The sequence below is a fragment of the Sinocyclocheilus grahami genome, unplaced genomic scaffold (assembly GCF_001515645.1).
Source record: "Sinocyclocheilus grahami isolate Dianchi unplaced genomic scaffold, SAMN03320097.WGS_v1.1 scaffold1095.1, whole genome shotgun sequence".
NCBI classification, from domain to species: domain Eukaryota; kingdom Metazoa; phylum Chordata; class Actinopteri; order Cypriniformes; family Cyprinidae; genus Sinocyclocheilus; species Sinocyclocheilus grahami.
The window spans coordinates 265,162-288,772 of record NW_015506274.1 but is presented as its reverse complement, the minus strand read 5'-3'; the positions used below and the strand labels follow the sequence as shown (position 1 = coordinate 288,772).

Genomic DNA, 23,611 nt, shown 5'->3' with positions numbered 1-23,611 from the left:
AATAAGAGATACTACAGAAATAGCTACATCGTCTTCACTGAATCAATTCGATTTGACTTGATTCTTATTAAAAAAAAAGTGATTGCCTTCTGTTGTTTGATTAACGTTACGAACATAGGCAGCAGGAGGCATATTATTAGTCTGCTGTTACGTTAAGACCTAACGCACATTTATGTTCACTGAAGTCATAACACGGCTCCAGACTAACATTTGCGAGCAGTGGCACCAGTTTTTTTTTTTTTTTTTTTACATTTTGCTGTTATTTATTTTGATTTTAATGAATTATGCTACTATTCAAAAGTTCAGTATTTTATCCCCCCAATGAAACAAATATTTTACTCAGCAAAGAACTGATCAAAAGTGACAGTGAAGACAATTATAATTCTATTACAAATAATTTGCTGCTCCTTTGAACTTAATATTTATCAAAGAACCCTGAAAAAAAGTACTGTAGTTTCCATAAAAATGTTTAGCTGCATAAGAGCTTTCAACATGGATTTCTGCGGGATCATGTTACATTGAAGACTGGAGTAATGGCTACTGAAAATCACATTAATATATATTAAAATAATAATAATAAAAAAATAATTGTTATATTTTACTATTACTATTTTTCTGTATTTTTGATCAGAAAAGGGAGCCTTGGTGAGCATAAGCGATGTATGCTATTTAAATCGTCCTTTATTAACCCTTTAACTTTCACTCACATTTTTGAACATAGATTCAAAAACAAAAATTTGTATAATTCACGAACGAAAACATTTTGTGACATGATATTGATGTACCGTTTTCATGGTAATGCAATGTTTGATTTTAAAATGGGTTTCAAAGGATGAATTTTGAGATTGAAAGTTTTCAACTGATATATAATTTCTGATGATTTCTAAAGTGTGATCGAGAAAAAGGCAACAAAGACTTTTTTTTTGACAACGGTCAGAACTCCTGTTATGATGTAGATTTTTGAGGTGCACCTTGTCATAAATCAATCTATTACTTTTCCTACATAGATATTTTACCAATGTTTTTGTAAAAAATTATTTAGGAGTCTTAGACCTTTCCAACGATATATAGTTTGTCATTATTAGATTAGGATTTAATTGTAATATAGTGAAGTAAACTTAGGCGTCCCACAGAGGGGACAGGTGACAGTTAAAGGGTTAATTTGACTGACCCCAAACTTTTGAACGGTAGTTTATGATAGTCAGATTAAATTCCACCTCAGAGGTGTCAATATAATTCCACATCCTAAACAACAGACACGGTTCTGTGATGCAATGACCACAGGCTTGCAGTCCGGATGACAGAATGTCAGCAGATCCCACCGAGGCCCATTTCTCTAATCAGCCCCATTAAACTCTTTTCTCAGGCCCAAAAACGCTCGGATGACTTGTTCGCTGACGCAGCGCAGCTCAAAACACACTTGTGCGGCACAGGGGACATTAGCAGGAAGATGAGAGCCAAGAATGAAATTTCAGATGTTACAAATCACCATTAACGCACTCTGCAAGAATCAAGGATCCGCAGATTTTTGGAAGAAACATCGGAGCTAGCTGAGTGGTTTATGGCTCTTCCCCAGGAAGAGGCCGCTCTGTCATCAGAAGACGAGAAGTCGTGGTTATGAATGAATCGGTCGACACACAGGATGTAAAAGCTCTCAGTTACGACCACAGCAAGGCTCAAGAGATGTGTCGTGCTGCCCTTTTCCATTACATCTTTCTCTGTGGATGAGTTGAGTTTAATCTTCTAATGATTTCAAGCATGACCACACTGGCCCTACACGGATCGTTTTGTCTAATTGGATTATTTCAAACGCACAAGACCCTAGTCGACAGACTACCTGCCATTATTCTATTCTGATGTAAAGGATCGTTTCAGGGAATAGCAATAACATCTAATGAAGAAAACCCAACATTAAGTTCTGGATTGTTCATTCTGATCATCTGAAGTGACCGAGTCTGGAAACAAAAGGCGAAAACGCGATATCTTTTGTGAAGTAGCTACTCTGCTCCGTTTTGTTAGATCTTTATTCGGCAATGCATTTTCAAAGCAAATTGCAATACAGGAAAAAAGAATTTCTCTTATGATAAATGTTGTACATCATACATTAAACATTCATTCAACAACAAAAGATGTTTCTTAAGCCAGGGCAGTTTTTTGTGTACTGAAAATAAGGTACAAAACAGGCTGTTTGAGTAACCATGACAATACAAGTCTACCATTAAGGTATATTAGTGCATCTAGTTTTTAATGTTAAATGATCACAAAAAGAATAATACTGGAAAAGAAAGACCATAAAAGATACAAATCTTTAAAAGGTAAAGTATGAAACTACTTTTGCTTCCAGTAAAAATGTCTGTTTCGCAGTGTTGAGTCACACTGAAATGAAACAACTGTAGACGTAACTTTAGACCTCCTCCATGATGGGAACGGGCTACAGGGAAAAAAAATTGAAATATAGTTTGACAAGCACAAAAAGATGTCAAATTGTTCATGAAAGACTATTTTGATGAACAGTCCTCAACTGCAAATTCTTTTTGGTCAGGCGTGCATGTGGCCTAATTAAAGTAAGTTAAAGCCAATTACAGCTTACAGGCGATATTCCATAGTATATTCCAGGTCTTTCAGATTTAGAAGAAAAAGGTAAAAATACATAAATTAACTAGTAAGGTAAAGATAAACAGCACCTTTTTCCCAAAAGGTAATGAAATGTTTTCATGTTTTTGGAAGAATGGCACAAGACCAGCAATTTCTATTCAAATCTTTTTTGCATTACATATCTGGCAAGACAATATGGTGCATAAAGTAAAAGTAGGAATGCTGGAGAACAATCCAATAATTATGGTTGTATAGTAAATGAATATCCTTTTAAAGACAACAAGGATCAGTTGCATCTGCATTGATCAGGTGACGAACCGATCATCAACATGGGTGTCACAATAATACTCTGTGTATATACTGTAGTACAGCAGCAATTCAAGAGAGGAACATGCAATGTTATACTAACAGTACTGCTGTAAAAGGTGAATGTTTTATTTCACTCTTTGAGCACGACAAACTTTCTTCTGCCAGTAAATGCAGATGCTTTACATTTACACATTATTTAAAACTGAATGCTACGTCACACAGAATGAGACTTTAAAATGAATTTCCAAAGATTCAGTGGGACAGAGTTCAGTCGTGTTCTACATTTCACCATGCTTTATCATGACTGTAGATACAACTGTTTGCATCAGGATATATGAGCATAATACATTGACATAATAAAAGATGAAACATTAGCAGATCCTGACAGTGTCAGTTCATGTCTTATAGGTGTTGCTGAACTGCTCGAGGCAGAAAAAAAAGTGGGCACTTGCATGAACAAAATGGCAAGATGGAGTAGTTAAGCAAGATTCTTCTTCTTCTTGCGGAACATAATCCAAGAAAACTGAAGTTAACTTAACAAATATCGAGCCTAAAAGATAAAATAAAGATGATGATGTAACACTGATGACCCTTAGCTTAGCGGATACAGAAAAGGTGCTTATGAGAGCAGCAGCACACTCTGTGGCTGGAAAACAGGGATGTTGACATGGCCCGACGCTCTAGTAAAGTAGGATGCGACGTTCGATGGCCTTGCGGCAAATGGGGCACTCGCTCATTCGGTCTCCACAGAGCTGACAAGTGCCATGACCGCACATGAAGATCATATTCTTTAGGCGATCCAGACACACGGGGCACATAGTCTGAGTGGAAGGCAAACATGTTACATGAGCAATTACTGCTTAAAATTGCATATGCAGAAAACTATTAGAGTTAGGGGTTTGAATCTTTGGTTAGACAGTAAATCGATCTGAATCATGATTCATAGGTTTTAGCAAATTCAGAACATCTTAATTCGATAAGTCAGTCTGACAGTATTATTGAAATAAGAGATACCATGGAAATAAAAAGCTGAATAGCCTTCGCTTTAATCAATTAAACAACCACTATTCTTATTAAAGAGAAACTGATTGCCTTTTGTTTGATTAATGTTAAGAACAGTAGGCAGCAGCAGGTATATTAGACTGCTGTCACTTTAAGACCTAATGCACATTTGTTCACTTAAAGGGATAGTTCACGCAAAAATGAAAATTACCGCATGATTTACTTACCCTCAAACCATCCTAGGTGTATATGACATTCTTCTTTCAGACGAATACAATCAGAGTTATATTAAAAAAACATGCTGGCTCTTCCAAGCTTTATAATGGGAGTGGATGGTAGCCCAAAATTTGAAGTCCAAAAAATTGAACCAATCCATTATAAAAGAAGACAACACGGCTCCGGGGGGGTTAATAAAGGCCTTCTGAAGCGACGCGATGCGTTTGTGTAAGAAAAATATCCATATTTACAACTTTATAAACCTTAATCTCTAGCTTCCACTAACTGTCATACACGCATTCACGAGAGAGTGGCGTCCAGCGGATGACATAGCACGTAGGCAAAAGCAGAAGTGATGAATGTGGAAGCGCAGAGGAGAGAGCAAAACAAAACACCGGTTACGAATTAGAAGTACAAAACGAGGATTTGTAAAGAAAAATGTCAGAGGATTTCAATATAAACCAAGAGGACACTAGTTTTCCTTTGCTGTAAACAAAGCTGGTTTCTCCCGAGACTAGCATATTCTCACCGGAGTTTACGCTACGCCTAAGTCATCCGCTGGACGCAACTCTCTCGTAAACGTGCGTACGACAGTTAGAGGAAGTTAGAGATTAAGGTCTATAAAGTTGTAAATATGGATATTTTTCTTACACAAACGTATCGCCTCGGGTAGGTAAATCATGGGGTAATTTTCATTTTTGGGTGAACTAACCTTTTAAGACATAACCGACTGTGTGAATACTTGTCAACACGGTAATTTGAAAAATTATTCTGAGTTGTGCAAATGACGCTGCACTCGTATCTATTAATTTGTGCATGTTACTAATGCTCATATATTTTAAAATATTGAATAAAACATTACAGAAATGCGATTCAATTTTTTAGCATTTTTAATAATTATTGACCTAAAAAGATTACTTAAAATTCACATTTCAATATCCATGCAAACGAATCGGCAAAATTTGTGACTGATGCATCAAGTAATCCAGTGAATCGTTACACCCCTACTATAAACTGCAATGCTCACCTGCTCTTTGATATCCTGCAGCTGCTGTTGTAACTTCTGTACATCTGCATTGCTATTAGTGTTGTCTTTGTCCCTCTGCAAGGCTGGGATATTTCCGCTGGCTGAAAGGCAAAGCAGAGACCACTGAGAAAAGTATCACCGGTTCATTAGCCAATCATGCAGTTGGTGAACTTGGAGCCCTGGGTCTCAGCATTTGCAGATCCCAGAGCCTTCTAACTTGTCAAAAATGTACAGAATTACTTGATGATTCTAGAAGTTTCTGTGCCTGTTATGACACTTTATATGGTTTATATGGGGGACCCTGGTGCGGAATCAACCCGCATCACTGAATCGCAGCAGGCCGCAAGCAGGCCTACGGTCCCACTTGACGGCCTCTCCTATTCGTGTAGTGCAGGCCAGAGAGAATGACGTATGCTGGGGTAGAGATATGGACTTTGAGCCCAAAGGAGCAGGAAGGAGTTGAGGCAGGAAGAACTTGGGGTGAGGAATAGAATACTTACACCAACTCAGTGCCAGATTGTTGGGCTGGAGAAGATCCTGCGACCCCCCTGCCATTGAGTTACAGCCCCCTGCTGAGAAGCAACCAGTCACAGTGTTATGTAATGCATGCACCCCTGCTATTGGCTTGGGGGCCAATCCAGCCTGGCCGGTGGCATATTCTAGTTATAAATATCCTTTAGGGGGAGCAAATGGAAGAGCAAGTTAATGTAAGTTTTTGACACGGCTGTTGTGGAAGGGAGGCCTTGTTCATCAAGGTATCCATCATTTACAGCTGCAGAAGTGACGACAGTCACTATTATAAAATAAAGATTTTAAGTAGGGATGCACTGGTATTACAATTCTGGCTCATATTAATAAGCCCACAAATACATATCTATTACCACCTAATATATATCCAATTTTGAAATGTAAACATATCCAATAACAGCCAATAAGCAATATGGTATTAATATATCGTGCATACCTAATTTTTCAGTTTTCCTTCAGTGAAAAAAACAACACCACATTTACAGCAAAGGTTTTAGAGGCCTTAAGTGTTGAGAGGCCAGAAATGGAGATTATTATGATGGATTAGTATGAAAGAAGAAGACAGACTGGTTCATTTTAAGCCCGACAAGTTGGGGAAAAATTAGATGGATATTCACAAAGGGGGAAATTTATGGCGGCATAGTGAGAGACATTTCTTGGCCTCAGGGGTCGGCTAACAAGACTGGATCATTTCCACCAAGTCATTTAACAGTCCCCCAATCTTATTTTCTAAAAATGATGTAGAATCTGTCTGACAGCATCATTAGTGGATGTTTCCTGTGTTCATATTCAAGTTCTCCTCAGTGGAAATAAAGTTCTAGGCCCATGTGATTGACCAAAGCCTTCAGATGCCAGTTTATCACGTCCACTTTTAGAGTGAGGAGCCTCTAGTATGTGGGGACTAAAGTGACTGAAGCAGAAGAGAATCCCATCTATGGTGGCATTTCTCTCTCATTGCTCCACATGGAGAAAGGGGGGAAGTGTGTTAGGTCTACACGGGATGCTGCTTTGGTTTTGTGTGTGTGGAAAAGTGGCGCCTTACAACAAACAGAGCTCAGGCACTAAAGACAGACTGAGATAAGAGCTAAAGGCTACATTCCTCTGTTGACTGGACTGTGTGCGAGTGTGTGCGTGTTTGTGTGGATCAGCATGTCTGTAGGTCAGCAGAGATGTCAGCGTGGATGGATGTGTTAGACATCTAAGCGAGGCTAAAAAGAAACAGATCCTCCTCTCTATAAATAAACACTGTAAAAAAAGTGAACTTACACCAGTATCCCTTTGAACTCAAACTAAACCAACATAAAGAACATGGGCAGTGTCATGATCACACACAAAAGGAACGATGTAGTAACAAAGAGTGGTGAATCACAACTCAAAATAATATGGGACTAAAATAAATCTTGGATAGCCCCTTTGACGTGTCCAATTATAGAAATATTCGATGTGTTCTGTGAAAAATGAATTCGGGGGATTCATTTTCACTCGTCTGTGTGGAGTGACTTCCTAAAAATCCTTAGAACTTGTAGTGCATGTTATGAAGACATTCCAGAGCAGTTACAAAGCTCATTCCAGGGTGTTGATATTATGCATTAAGAAGAGGGGCCACAAGTCTGATTTGAGTCATGAAAACACATTTGGGAAATAACAGATTAGTCATAACAATGGGGAGAGAAATGTGTGTGGGCAATAGAAACAGAGAAGCACCAACTAAAGCCAACATAAATATTAAACATGAGACATGAGAACCAAGGCAGAGAGAGGAAAGAGAAATAAAAAACGGGAACGTGTGGAAGTTCACTCACTAAGGTCCTCATCATCAGTGGCATCCTCCATACCTTTCCCTCCACAGCACAAAACGAAGGGAGTGCGGCGCTCCACCACGGCCCGACACTGTACACACTTTTTCATCAGGTTGGCACAGTCTGCAGGAACACACACAAATGCAAACACACGAAGTACAGAGTTAACTTCTAATCCTATATATAGTTTTTATTAATAACCATCGATATATAGCTGATAACTCTGTCTAGCGCTCTTATGAATGTTTTCAGGATGATTTGTGAAAATGTAACTACTATACTGAATGACATAGCATAGACTTCTTCATGGTGTTTGCGCATTTCATTTCATTCTGTAACCTACTTGTTCTACTCTACTTTGTACTAGTGTTATACGCTACTGTTTTTGACAGCGTTGATAACGTTTCTGACAGATAATATCATGATTTGTTTTGTTTGTTTGTCCAACCGAATGTGGTGTCCTGTCAGCAATAAACCTGTCATGGGCTTTTTTGATTACTGTCAGTTTAAGTGCCGGCAATGCAGTGTTGCCAGATATTGCTATTAAAACAAACAAAAAACGAAAAATAAATAATAATAAACAGCAATTATTTCAAATCTTTTGCAAATAAAATAATATAAAGATATTGCTGACCTTAAACTGCAACTTCCGGTAAAACTTTATTTTGATAGTCCACATTAGACATACTAACAGTAAGTAACTTTGCAACTCCGAGTATTAGCAAACTGTCTGCTTAATATCTTCTTACACTTTATTTTGATGGGTCCACAACATACAACATACTGACTACGAGAAACTTTGCAAGTAGCCTATATGTCAACTTATTCTACTAACCCTAAACCTATCCTTACAGTCTACTCTGAGAGTTAGTAGATATGTAGTTGCACATTAATGAGAATTAGTTGACATGTAGTTGCAAGGTTACTTATAGTTAGTGGAATGTCTAAAGTGAACTATCAAAATAAAGTGTAGCCCAACTTCCTACTTTGTTAACATTCTAAAGTGTCAAATTAAGTAGAAAAGACAAATCCAAAAACACTTATAATAGCTGGATCTGGCAACACGATCAATTGCTGCCAGTGTCTCAGAAGGTAAATGTATTTCAGTTTTAAAGTCAATGTAATACAAACATTTTCGAGAAAAGTAATTTGTATATTTACATAATTGGTAAGGGGAAAAGACAGTGTATGTATGTGAACGCACCATGAGTTCATTTCAAACTTTTATTTCGTGAACAGTACTGATTAATGCATTTCATTCATTCACCGGACACAAACATACATAAGTTTCCAATGCCACTGGCTCAGTTAACATTTATAGCATAGTAATAATAGCAGTGTAGATCTTATTTGTATTTCCAGTGATATTATAAATCCTGTAAACATAAAAGGTAATATTTGGATTTCTCCGGCTCTCTGCACTGGCGTTTAGCAAAACCGGAAGTATCTATGCACACACTCGCTAGACGGGAAATCCAAGATGGCGGAGATACGCAACTAGCCCATAGGTAAAGAGATGTGTGTCAGATCCGTCGTCAGATGAGCCTCACATTCAGCAGCGGCAGCTCTTAAAGAAATAGCAGCCAAAAAAAAACTAATAACCAGCTGCTGTGATGTCTATTAATCAAAGATCAAAAAAAGAAAAAAAAAAGGAAATCAATAACTTTTGTAGCTTTAAGGATTCATCTATATTTAATTTAGAATTAAATGTTTGTCATAACTTTATGACATTTATTATAATGGGTTTATGTGAAGATTGAGTTTTTTGAAGTAGTCTAATAAAGTTTCAAATTGATAGCTTGTGTAATGTTGAATAGCTATAGTCAATGGTTAAATATTAGGGGGAAAACTATTTCCTAGAGACATCAGTAGTATGGTGTCCTTAAGTCATAAAAAAGATGCCATTCTACAAAAAATGTAAATCTATTATGCCGTTTCTACATTAATTTGAAGATTGAATGTGAAATCATTGCGATGTAAAAGTATTTTTAAAAACTTCAATGTTAGGTGGGATTAATCAAGATTAATTTCAGAAAAAATGTGATTAGTTTTTTTTGATCAATTGACAGCACTAATACACACACACACACAAATATATTTGATATTCAAATTTCTAAGGCCTCTACATTTTCAACAATCAAAACTTTGAAATACCTTTTGTACACAATATACTCCAGTAATCGGAGGTATTTTTACCTCAAATATGACCTCCATATTCTCCTATATTTTACTATATGAGCCATAAAAGCCATTATACTCCAACTTATACTCAACAAATACACATGTAAACTAGAAAATATTTAAAAGGTCAGTTGTTTAATGGTTCAATTACCAGTTCAATAAAAAAAAAATTAAAAATAAAACATTTCTGACTATTATTTCATATGCCAGGTGTTATAGGGTTAAGCAAGCTTGTTAAAGGTGCCATAAAGTGCATTGCTACAATATTTTTAATTTTTCTCTGATATCTACATAGAAGGTATGTGGTTTAGGTAAGGGCAAAAAATCTCCAGAAACGGTTTTACATGTCCATTTACAACCCTAGGATCTGTCCCTAGAATGAAATGGTCTGTTTTTACCTTATTTGGAAGAGTCATGAATAATAATGTTGAGCTCTGCTCATATTAGCTGTTTCACAGTGCGGCTCATTTCAGTAGCTCACACAGCAGGAAGGAAACACAGGGAAAACATATATTTCAATACCTTCTCTTGCAGTTATATCATTGGGTAATTATACTGTATATAAAATGTGGACATCAGGGAGCTGCTATTAATATGCGGGGCATTGAAACTGCTTTCAAATGCACAATCGCATTTTACTTTCACTTTCGAGATTTGCGATCGCGCATGATCTGTGTGAACTACAGCGGCAATACTTACCACACATTTTACAAGATCAGATGCTTGCCAGTGGTGCTCAGCAGGGACGTGCACAGACATTTTGAGGGGCAGGGACTCAAGTGGAAAAAATGGCACTTTTCATATTTATTTTAATCGTTTTTTTCTAATCAAAACGTTAAATATATTAGGGGTGTGCGATATTGACAAAAAATATATCTCAATATTTTCTGGGATTTTATTCATAACGATAATTAGATGATATTTTGCTGAGTGTGTTATTGTGCTGATATCTTAAGGACTGCCGTGGACAGCTGACTCCTAAAGTTTTTGATATTCTTCATATTCTGTGTGGTGATCAGTTCACAGCAGTGATAGAAATTAATCATTTCCAATAAGTGTAAATAGATTTTTACCTTTTAAATGAAATCAGTATTGACAAAATCCATCTTTGCAATGCAGAGAAAACACAGAAGCTGCATTAAGGAGCATTTAGATGCATTTACACACTGTTTAATGCAGGACATGAATGTATTTAACCTGCAGTTACAAATGCATTCATACTGTTTTGATATTTTAAACAAAACGTTGAATACTGAAATTTGAAATTATAAAAAAAAAAAAAATGTAAGATACTTTAAATGTGAAATTAAAACCGCCAGTAGGCGGCAGCAAGTCACTGTTAATAAGCGAGTCACTGCGACTGAACCGAATCATTTAAACGGTTGATTCATTCAGGAACGAAACACCGTCATGTTGCTCAGAGATGCAAATTGCAATTATATTTGTTGGCGAAATAAAGCAAAACAGTCAATTTTGTGTCTAAAACTTAAGTATCTTAATATTAAATTCTTGTTTATTGAACTGCTGTATAAAATCAATATCACATTTGCAATCATGCAGCTTTTTGGTGGAAAAAAAACGTCAGACTTCGCGTGATACTGATTAACAATATGAAATTATATAAATATATACATTTCTGTCCCCATATCTTTGTAATTTTGTGATCATTCTAAATGCATTTTAATAAACTGAATCATGCAGTGAACTGAATCATGTAGCTCTCATGAGCCATGGATGTTAGCAAGACAAATTAACTATAATTGCCTTTTGGGTAATTAGCTGTAAATTCGAGGCACATGTAGCTTTTAGTCTGTTGTTCATCACCACTCACCTCCACACCAAGACAAACACAACTGGAAAGGGAGGGAGGGCTTCGCTTCTGCAGCTCTCTGCCTGATGCGCATGTGCCGATCAACGTGTGCTACACTGCTGTGGTGCGGAGGGGCATCAGAACTCGACAGTCTCAACATTTCCCGACAATTTTTTTATTAGTTTGACAGGGAAAGCTGTGCGCAAACAGAAACACACACATACACACACACACGCGCACATATAGCTATACATATATTCATTTATCAAAAAAAAAAGACTCCCCAGAAAAAAAGGGCACTTTCTCTCGAGGAAGAAAAAGAGCAGGTGCTCAAGCCCCCTTTTATGTCTATGTGCGCACGTGCCTGGTGCTCAGGATCTGTAAATCATTTGCCATCATCCTGTCATCTCTCCTTACTCCATTTATGTGTTAAGTGAAATCTTATGTACTGTAATGTAACCGGCTACCGCTAGCGAACAGCTAACATGTCCCTTTAGTGGCTCGTGTTATTTTATTAGAACGCGTTATTTGTTTTCCGTGCCTTCCTGAATACAGACACCAACCCATCCCTCCCTGCACATCACATCCCCTGCACAGCCTGGAACATAACATTTATTTCCACAATCTGCCATTTTTGCTATTATCCTCGCTCGTTTCTTCCCAATACCTGCAGAACTTCTGATGATTCGGCTGTGCAGGTACTGCTGGCGGCTGGCATAGAACATGGGCGGGCATATGCAAATGTTGGGGGCGTAACTATTAGTGATCCCGACTGTAACGTCACAGTCAGTGTTATGTTCTGATTCACCTGTTTTTCAGTGGTCTTTTGCATGCACAAGATTTACATAAGGAGGAGGAAACAATGGTGTTTGAGGCTCACGGTATGTCATTTCCATGTACAGACTTGTTATTCAACTATGCCAAGGTAAATACAGTTTTTCATTCTATGGCACCTTTAAATAGTCAGAAAATGAAGTAAATACCCATAGAACAGGAGGTTGCAGTTTGAGGTTAAGGCAGAAAAATGGCAATAAAACCAAACTGAAAGGGAGGGTCTTGCTGACAAGTGATAAATGGCAAAATAGAGAGAACGAAACTCAAGGGATCTGGTAGGAGGGATGTTAGCTGAGAGCAAACAATTCTCTTAGCTTCAACCTAACCTCTAAGACGTTTTTTCATCACTGTGATGTGCTTCATTTTTTTGTTGGATTTTCCCAAGGTAGAGTTTGTTTGTTTATCATTTAACACCATGCCAGCTATCATGGCTCTATTTGTGGTGAGAAAAAAAATAAAAATATAGACTTTTTCTGAGGTTTTTAAAATTAAAAAATATATAAAAAAAACACTAACTTAAGGTAAAAGTAAATCTCAAATTTGTAAAGCACTTGTCCAGGTCGTATACCACAAATCAATTGGGGGAAAAAAAACAAGATATTATATTTTGTACTCCGAAAAAGCCTACTTTTAGTTTACTTTTCTTTTTGCATTTTGTCATGCATGACAAGTGCATTTTAACCCCAAACTGTCAATACTGTAATACATCCAGACAATTTCCTTCAAATTACTATAATACAATGATTTATTAAAAATTATAATATCACCATAAAGGCAGTACAACAAATACTATCATCATTTATGTATACATCTGACAAATAATTTTTCTATTTTCATTTTAAGTAATAAAAATGATACAATCTTGCATTACAACAATAACAATTTAAGGAAATTGTGCTTATATGTCAAAAAATATTCTCACAATTATCAAATGGTCCTATAGAGACAAATATGACCAGGGCATGTGTTAGACAAGTTTTGAGAGATTCACCCATATTTTATGCTCATCCAGTGCGTGAACACCTAGATGTCAGTATCTGTATCATAATCATGTGATGTGTGATATTCTCTCAAGTTAGATGACAGAAAGAGCTTTTTTGTCTGGATGAGAGAAAATCACATGGGGCGATGAGAGAAGAGGTGTGGTGTGGGAGAAGAAAGCAAGCTGACTTACTCTCACAGGCGCACATGTGACCACAGGGCTGGAAAAGCACAGCTGCCTTTTTATCAGAGCAAACCACACACTCCTCAATCTGTGAATGAGAAAAAGACGTTTTCACTGGGGCACGTGAGAATATATGCATACCCAATGAAACTAGTAAGGTGGGTTTCTGTACCTTGGTTCTGGACTGGACCTGTTCCTTACAAATGAGGCACTTCTTGACGCGAGGCGAGCAGAGAGAGCAGGTAGCGATATGACCACAGGGGCCAAAAAGCGTGTCCCTTTTCAAATCAGAGCACACCATGCATTCTTCAAGAGTCTCATTATTACTGTTTAGAGACGGGCTACGGGAGCCAACCTGCCCACTGAGGACAAGAGAGGAAGAGGGAGAGAGAACAAAAACATTGAGACAAAGAGAAATATAATTAAAGGGTGAATAGCAAAATTAATAAATAGCAGGAAACACAAGTCAATTTCAAATGTCTGAACTGCAAGCTTCAATAGATGCCCTACTGTTTGGGCAGATGTGCATACCTAGTCTTCTCTTTGTGGCATTTAGCAAGGGCCTTGCAGAGGCTGGGGTCGGGACACAGGTCCAGAGGAGACTGGCCCTTCTTGTTACGGATGGTGAGGTCAGCTCCATTGGCCGCCAGGAAGCAAGCAATAGAAGCTGCACTCTTCTTCTCAGCCCCTTGAGTGCCCAATCCCATAATTAACTGTGAAGATTCACCACAAACAGAGTCAAATACAGCAGATTAATACAGATTATCTATGAAAGTCACAAACACCCATGTTGAAGTTTAATTATGCCATTAAAATAAGAACAGTGCAGCATAAAATATATATATATATATATATATATATATATATATATATATATATATATATATATAAATAAATTAATTCCATCTTCCATTAATTCCATCGAGTGAATTCCATCTTCTGTATATCTATTTATAAAGGCATATGAGAATACAAACTAACTTACTTAAAGGTCCCCTGAAATGCTTAGAAATGCTTAGTTCGTTTTTAATGGTGTTCTGGTGTTTGAGAGTTTTTCTGAGTTATCATTTGCAAGTAAAAGAAAAAGAAAAAAAAAAGAAAGAAGTCAAATCACTTAACTGAAATCTCTGTTAAGCAATAAGCAACATTAACAGTGAGGCTTGTCATATTAAACATGACTAAAATAATCATTCATTGACTTGTGTAAAGAAACACAAAGAGCCCCATTCATGTCCATGATGTAATGTTGGTATAACAGATTCATCTGGAGTGATGAAATGCTATAGACCATATTGAGCTAATGAAAGTGGGCAGATCTCGGCATACTGATCACTTCATTGGAGTGTTTTAAATGGATGGGCCGACTCTCCATCTGCTGCATGTGTGAAGGCTTGATAGGGAGAGAGATTTGTCACACTGTTTGTGTTAATAAATGGCTGACTGCTGGCCTGGAAGCAGCCTCCTGTCACACAACGCTTGATTTACGACAGTCTTGGAGAGGCGATGATGTGAACTGGCAGAGCTGGGGTCAGGCTTAAGAAGAGCTACAAAGGCTGTAAAAGATAGGGTGCAAGGGACCGGCATCGTCAGTCTGTCTGGTGTCAGACGTTATGGTGAGAGTTTCTGACAGTTTTTCCAGAGTATATTGATAGCATAATGTGTTAATGAAGATAAAGAAAGGCTGTGGGGATGGGAGGTCACATAAGTGCTGTGAAACACCTAAGAAACAATGGCACTGATGGAAGAATTCAAGCAGCTGCAGGGCAGAGGAAAACCTGCAGATTGGAAAAAGAAATATAATGGAACAAATAAGCCCTAATATTAATTAAATAGTATTACTAGCCTGATAATAATAATAATCATCATCTTGCTATCGACAAAGGCATCAGCCACAGGCGATATCTCCGACTATCGTCTATCGGCACAACCCTACTGGTCACATTTTTTTTTGTCTGAAAACTTTAGTCACATTTTATTGTAAATGAGGGAGAAGTGCAACTGGTACATTGTGTTCTTGGGAGGAAAGTAGCTAAAAATTAAATAATATTCATTTCCAGATGAACTACCCCTTTAAGGGCTAAAACCTACAGACAATAAACTATTCAATTTAACTTTATATGAGCTGAAAAGCTATAAGAAGCTGGTGGTTGACAGTGTGAGACCAATCGCATCAAATTTAGCCACACCACGGCTAGCTTTGCTCACTGAGGTTCTGTATGAAGTGTTCACTCTCAATACTGAGTCACATGTGGCATAATTATCCTGAGAACATGGAATTCATTGCATTTTAAATCTGTTCATAGGCTTGGTAATTTGATTGTAAATGTCTTGATTAGGCTGCTGTCTGCCAAAGCTGTCTTCTTTCTGCTTTCTCTCCTCCCACTCAATTTTCCACAAATATGCAATCCCAAGAAAGGCGATGGGATAATCAGTGGAGAATGTCTCACCTGAAGGATTGTTTGTGCTGGACTGCAGTGGAACTGTGGCTCATTGGGCCGGTTACTCGTGTGACAGCAGGGAAATGGCTCTTAAAGCGGAGTACAATCTATCATTGTTAACACAGGGACAAGCCTGAAAAAAGCCCTTACAGTTGCAGATCATCTACACAGTCTGTGTTTTACTACTTGTTACTTAGAGCTCTTTTTTGGGATCTGTGTCATTGACAAACGTTCAGTTGTTTGGGTGGTGTGAAAGCGGTTTTGCAAATTCAGGAAATTGAAATCAAGTTTGCTTGAAAAGGTGGTTTGAAATATGGTTAATGCTCCTGATCACACTTACGTCTCTGAGTAAATCATGTTTCATAAAATTATAATGATCATTGCATGGAACGGTTGTTGGATGTTTCCTTTAGGATGCTTAAACTGCAGAGACGCACACAGCATGACAAAATGTATCTGTAGGGTCCTATGATTTCCGTGACGCTAAAAGTGTGGGGAGAATCGCGGCATTAAATCATAAAAATGTACTTTACAGTACAACATAGAATGCCAAAATTTGGCAAATTTTGGAAGAATAAATCAAAAGTAGGGCAGCACACTTAATAAAGACATGATATGGACTAGTGTCTGTGAATATTAAAGTGCAGAAAGACAATTTAAATATGAAGTCTGCATGTTCTGTGTGTCACAGGGCTCTAAAAATTTGATTTTTGGTAAACCTTTAATTGTATACATTTCATTATTTCAATTAATTAAACATAACTTAGACATTACTTAGGCAATTTAACCATTAAAACGGAATATAAAAACCAGAAAAATGGAAAAACAACAGAATTGGAGAAAAATAAAACAGTGTAAGCGCTTTTTTAATTAAACAAATGATCATTTCAACTAGTAAACTGTTTCTTGTTGATCAATCCAGTATTTGCGATTTGATCCCGCCACTTCTAATCAAGTACACTGCATTGAAAGTGTTTACTACATGACATTGTTAACCTAAAGCTTTTATTGAGAACACTTGTACTGTTTATATCCTTCTCTGTACATACTGTGTTTTTGGAGGGCTCCCATGGCTCCACTTTGGTGACATCCTGCATGTCCTGAAGTTGGCGCAGCTGGGACAGAGTGTGATGACGCAGGGCCTCGTGCAGTGGCGTGTCTCCGTCCTTGTCTTGCACATCCAAATTTGCCTCAGCTCGCACCAAGAGCTGGACAGAAACAGAGGACAGAACTTAACCAGTGTGTTCTCAGCAGTGGTGGATTTAATGATGTTCACTGATGCAGATGAACAAGCTAACAGTGACATCTAAAGCATGTGTCAAATTTCATCATGTATTTATATGAAGAAAAAAAGAAAGTAAGTGTAATGTGTGAGACACAATAAGCACATTTGTTTGGTTATTACTTGAGAATCCTTCTCAATAGACTAAGCCAATACAGATGCTTTGAAAAGAGGAGAGTTGCATTGCTCTTATATGACCACGAGATGGTGCTTTAGCTCCCATTGATTCCCCCTTTCCACCCCCGCTTCCCATACCTCTCCTGGCATAGTCCAGATTGCTCAGGACTAAATTAATTCAATTGGAGAGGATAAATCTGCAGAACTCCATGCATTTAAATCTTTAGCTGGAGCACTTAGCTACATTGCTTTATCAATGTGTTTGTGTTGAGTAGGAAGCCAGAACACTAGGTGAGGGGTGTAGATGTCAAACATTGAAAGGAAAAAACAAAACAAAAAACAGGGTAAGACAGAACCACTTACTCGCACTATCTGGGTGTGCTGACGTTCTACAGCAAGGTGCAGTGCCGTCTGCTGGTTAACGTTCTGTATGTCCAAATTGGCATTTCCCTACGGAAAGAGCAACACAGAGAAACAATAAATGCTTTCAACTTTAGCCACTGTGATATTTACATTTTCATAGATACATAATGCCTTACAAAAGAACACAAAAAAGTGATTGCGGTTATTTACATATCACAAACATTTTTTTTTTAACTGAGGTTCAGTTAATGTCTATGTGCAATGTCTCCCCTCAACTACTGAAGATAAACTGCTGCTCATGAGCATGCCTTCTAGCCCCATAGGTTGTGTTAGGAAATGTGAGCTAATGGTGATTTGTATTCAGATATTTCCTGACTGAAACCCCATAGCAACATCTCTCTGCACTACTGCAGTGCAGCTCTACTGTGGTTCGTAGGCTGAAGCTTAAGTCGCTGATGTGAACCTTTTCTTTGTCTCTCCCTCTCTTCCGTCATGGCAGGTAATTGACAAAGGGCTGCCCTGAGCCAGCGCAGCGTTCTCATAACTCTGCTGGAATGTTGCAATAACGTTGTTACTGTGCCGCGACATAACGCTGAGCAACAGTGTCATGCTGTACTGTGGTGTGTGAAGGTAAGGCACTGAACCAGTTTGGCCAAATTCGCACATGCAGAACAGAAGAATCCTGCATGTTTAAAACAGCTCAGCTCGAGACCACTGTGAACATCTCTCTGCACTACTGCAGTGCAGCTCTACTGTGGTTCGTAGACTGAGGCTTAAGTCGCTGATGTGAACCTTTTCTTTGTCTCTCCCTCTCTTCCGTCATGGCAGGTAATTGACAAAGGGCTGCCCTGAGCCAGCGCAGCATTCTCATAACTCTGCTGGAATGTTGCAATAACGTTGTTACTGTGCCGCGACATAACGCTGAGCAACAGTGTCATGCTGTACTGTGGTGTGTGAAGGTAAGGCACTGAACCAGTTTGGCCAAATTCGCACATGCAGAACAGAAGAATCCTGCATGTTTAAAACAGCTCAGCTCGAGACCACTGTATTCTTGCAATGCATTGCATCCTATTTGCATTGAATTAAACTAGCCCTGCCCAACAGGTAGTTAAAGTGGAATGACAGGAAATGCCACTTATTTGGATTTCTACTTCCTAAAATCCAAATGTGAATTCCCCTTCAAAATTCAATAGGCATTCTTTATTCAGTTTTCAATGATGCAAAACTATCAACGTTATATATAATATTTTGTTTTAAAGGGTTATCTACATGAAATATCCCCAAAAAACATTATATTCTCTTCATTAAGAGTCATTGTGACTGTACAGTGCACCTAGTACAATGAGAGCTGGGTTACTTACTCAGCTCTTCTGGGTGCCTAATGACAAACTGCACCTATTATCCACCTGAATTATTATCTGCACAGGCACTTGATGCTTTCACCCTTCTAGTGGACTGAATAACCTGCTGGAGTACAGGGTCTCCAGGATGGGCCCTTCTATGGTGCAATGTGTGAGTGTGCGTGCTAGAACTGCTGACCTGGTGGACTAGGAGCTCTGCCACCTCCACGTGGTTGTTGAGGGCAGCCAGGTGAAGCGAGGTGTAACCATCATCCTTTTTCTCATCCACTATCCATGGTCGTGGCAGTTTGGATAACAGCACACGCATGGCACTGTAAAACAAAAGATGAGAATACAAATTTCAGCAACTGAAAAGATGAACTAACAAACATTTAATAAGTGAGCAAACTTTTAAAACATTGGTAAGGCTATGAAAGTCACATGAAGGGTACTGAACTCAAGGAATCAAGGAAGTAACAGAAACACTAGAGTACTAAATAAGGGTAACGAGGTAATAGAGCAAAATAAAGGGTAATAAAGCACTTGAACAATAACAAAACATTATTATGAGGAAGAATATCATCAGAATTGACCGTTCGCAAAGGGCTTGTTTGACAGGCGATCTGATCAATCATAGAGCAGAATCCACCATACTGCCCGACAAACAAATCAGAGAGGTGAGTAGATTACCTTCGGTGGACTTAAACGTAAAAATTGTGTGTATTGACGTCTTTCCGCAGTTGCAATAAAATACGTTATGACGTTCATTCATGTTTATTTCATGCTTTAAGTAAATATGAAAAGATGATTGGTTCACGTGTGTCATTTGAACTGAGGAAATACAGTGATCTGTTACGACACATTAAAGAGCCACAAAACGGTATTTATTGTTTGAATAAAAAAAATACAAAAAGAAAATTTTAAAACTGAGATCTGGTGTGTAGTTTGAGAGCACATGGCTTGTCGGACATCGCAACAGTAACTGAGGAGGGTGGGTTTTTGCGAAGGGTCAATTGTATATGGTGATAGGCACAAGTGCTTGAGAACAAGTACACAAGTGACAGTAATGATCTATCATGAAATCAAAAGAGCATGGCTATTAAAAACATTTGATCTACAAAGTTGAACGCTAACTTAATTTCTACAAAAAAAATAAAAAATACAGTACATTGATCAATCTGCTACATACTGGCTGCTTTATCTGTCCAGTACTTCGAGTAGCTAAAATGAACATAAGTAAATGCATATGAATGCAAGCATGTATAAAGCAGATAAAATGAAGACCACAGAGCCCTAGTGACATAAAAAGGGCCTTTGGAACATCCACTACAGAGTCCATGCCACCCTTCAAACCCTAGGAAAATTGACATACCCAAGCAATCTCATCAGGTCATTAAGAATCAAGGAAATGTCACTTTATGCAGTGCTCATCTGGTTATTCACTGTGCTCAAGAAGAAATGCAGGGTTTGTATTCTCAAAAGTCTTTGAGTGTTAAGGGTGTTAAAGGATCACTGGTAAGATGAGCAGAAATAAATGAGGATGCATCTAAAGGACGAGAAAAAAAAAAAAGAAATTGATGAATGTAATTTCAGAGATGAAATGGATTTGTGGAAGCCTCTGAAGTGCTGCTTTTTGCTGCAGGGTGGATTCTGGTAAACCCAAAGCCAGTCTCTAGTTACTTAGGTAGTGCGGAGAAACAGCATCAGCTCAGTACACATTTGGAGTGCTGTGCAGCAAAGCAGCTGTACTGCAGTGCACACGGCATGCACACACGCACAGCCCAGTTACATCTTTACACCTGCAATGCTCATGAAGGCTTGAAGTTTGTGGATATGCCCCTTAAATTATGTACAACTGATGCATAAGTTCAAGAAAATGTGATCATCAACAGAGTGAAGACATGTAAAATGATCACACAAAGAATACCAAGGTTTCGATATAACCTGCAACACCCATGAACTTCTTTTGGACTGCACCGGCACAGACATCCCACTCAAAAAAGTAGTAGCCAATATAGAAAATGGTCTGCCACTGGTGCATTCTTGTGCATTTTACTTGGCAGTAACGCACTGGCATTGTGAGTGGCAAGCCTTTATAGATGAGGCGTAGATTGACAGGCTGCCTGCCATGGTGGTGGAAATGGGCAGGCATTAATATTAATGCAGCTCGCTGGCACTACTGCATTGCAGTCAACTTTTTTCGTTGAGGAGGAGTTCAAAGACCACTAAAAATATGCAGTCTGTGGCACAAACCTCTTGCAATTCCTTCCTGGAAATGATTTGTTCCACTGTGAGCAAAAGGAAACTGAGATGATGAACGGTTTGTTATTGGTGGCAAATCTTTATAGGGTCTTGATAATCGACTTGACGTATGTAACGTCTCCATGTAAGAGGTGAAGAACAAGGTTCAGAAGAAGCAATGAGGCTAAAGTAGCTGTATGAACATGGGGGCAAATGTAAAAGTGAAAGAGAGGAAAAGGCAGGTGGGAGAGGTAAGGTGAAGGAGAAGCACGATGGAACTGGGTCACCCTGAGATACAAAGATCCCTCAGGAGCATGCAGACGAGGCCTGTTGTCTCTTGTAGCCACGTGGTAATTTGTCATAGGCCTGAAGCTCACTGTTACTAGGAAGGAAAGGGCGAACACTACCTTACAGTAGCACAAGATGAGTAGAGTTAAGCTAGGGCTGAACGATTTTGGAAAATATTCTAATTGCGATTTTTTTTTACCAATATTGCGATTGCGATTTAATATGCAATTATTTTTTTAAAGCTCTTTATGTTCTGTATTATTCAACAAAGACAAGCTATAAATCATTGTATAGTATGACCAACACACTATTATAGATAGATTAAACATAAATGTTCTTTTCTGTAGGCCAGGCCTATATGTTACGATGAAATTAGGTGATTGATATTAATTACATTTTTATTTAACAACTACAATCACAGTATATTGACTGATTTGTTGAACTTCCAACCTTGTAAGCATGTAATAATTATGTTTAAATAGCCTGGTGTAAACATTAATATGAAAGTCAGTAACAAATCACACAAACTAAAGTAGATTGCAGAAATATAAAAACAAATCTGTTGCTTTACCACACTACTTTAGGTCATTCAAAGTCACTGTAATAAACATATGTAAACATGTGGACTGCACTAAACACTGTCTGTTAACTTTAGACCAGTGGTTCTCAAATTTTTGTGGTTGTACCCCCCTTTAAACCTATAAAAAAAATCTGCCCCCCTTTCCCGAATCCCCATTCCACCACAGACTACCAAATAATTTCATTAAACATTATGAAAAATTAATGCTTTTTTAATTAAAAAAACCTAGAGGGAAAAAAAAACACCTGCATCACTTGAAACATTGAAAAATAGCATAGAGAGAATAACTGTTATTATTATTATTCGCTCTCTCTGATATTTATTTATTTTTTGTGGGTTTCATGCTGTCCACTAAGGCATAGGACACACACAGGCTTTCCTCCTCACCAACGACATTAAACACCGTGTCTACACCGGATGCGAGCGGCAAAATACAGTAGAACCATCAGTGACGCTGTGTACACTGGATGCGACGCGACATTTAACTGATGCCTTGTTCTATTTATGACGTACTGACACAAAGTTCAAATGATTTGCAACGGTTGCTTTGTCACGTCCAGTGTAGAGCTGTTGCGGCGCGACACGACAACTGTAGCATCTTGTATAGACAGACGACCACAGTGAAGCCGAGAGCAAGATATGCTTCGTCATATTTTATGCATTTAGCGTTTAAATGACCAGCACCTGCCTGGGTCTATGCGACTTCATCTATGGCTTTTCTTTTCCCTTTCACAAACCAATCCATCTCCCATTCTAAGTTACGTCCTTTGGCTGTTTACGGTTTTATTTATTTTCTTTTTCTGCTGATGGCCCTCGCTCGACTTGAAGCAGCGCTGCTTAGACCGATGGGTGTGTGTCATCAAAGTACTGCGAGAGCTATAAGAGAGCGCGGACGTCTCCTTATGCTTTCTCTCGCCGTACTTTGATGTCATACACCGATCGATCTTCAAGTGGAACACACCTCTTCACTCTCGCGTGTCACGTGACCGAGTGTAATCGCAGCCTCTGTGATTGAAAAATCGCGTTTTCTCATATCGCGATATTATCGCAAATGCAATTAATCATTCAGCCCTAAGTTAAGCGCTCCGATCTTTTCAAAGAGTGAAGCAACTATATGATAGGCCTGGATAAGATGAACCAGTCAACTCTGGGAACACTGGAATAAGCACCACTTTGTACGATCAAGACTTCAAGACTGTAAAGTTGAGAAGTTAGATAGCATGGTGTTCTTGGCATAGACAATGGGTGAAAAAACTGACACTTTAAAGGGGTCCTATTATGCTTTTTCACTTTTTTAATTTTAGTCAGTGTGTAGCGCCGCGGACAGATGCCGAACGGCGCCGCCGGTGTGCCTACACTCATAGAAAATAATGTATTTGAATTTTAAAGACGTGGTGCGACGCGACTCTCGTCCAGTGTGTGACCGCCTGAAACGCTGTTTTTTTCACCTCCGTGCCCAAACGTCTTTGTTTGGGCTTCCGAAAGTGGATGATGTC

General features: G+C 38.4%; 1 protein-coding gene across 1 annotated transcript in view; it reads right to left on the bottom strand.

Moving 5' to 3' along the window:
• Positions 1–2,001: 2,001 nt before the first annotated feature.
• Positions 2,002–23,611, bottom strand: part of LOC107566712 (E3 ubiquitin-protein ligase mib1-like) — a 68,224-nt gene continuing 46,614 nt past the window's right edge. The window contains exons 13-22 of the mRNA XM_016252238.1: positions 19,206–19,338; positions 17,667–17,753; positions 16,954–17,112; positions 13,998–14,179; positions 13,639–13,828; positions 13,476–13,554; positions 7,480–7,599; positions 5,650–5,721; positions 5,150–5,250; positions 2,002–3,725 (exon numbers count right to left, since the gene is read on the bottom strand). Of these exons, the coding sequence (XP_016107724.1) occupies positions 3,585–3,725; positions 5,150–5,250; positions 5,650–5,721; positions 7,480–7,599; positions 13,476–13,554; positions 13,639–13,828; positions 13,998–14,179; positions 16,954–17,112; positions 17,667–17,753; positions 19,206–19,338 (1,264 nt within the window). The 3' untranslated portion in view covers positions 2,002–3,584. The remainder of the gene's footprint in view (positions 3,726–5,149; positions 5,251–5,649; positions 5,722–7,479; positions 7,600–13,475; positions 13,555–13,638; positions 13,829–13,997; positions 14,180–16,953; positions 17,113–17,666; positions 17,754–19,205; positions 19,339–23,611) is intronic.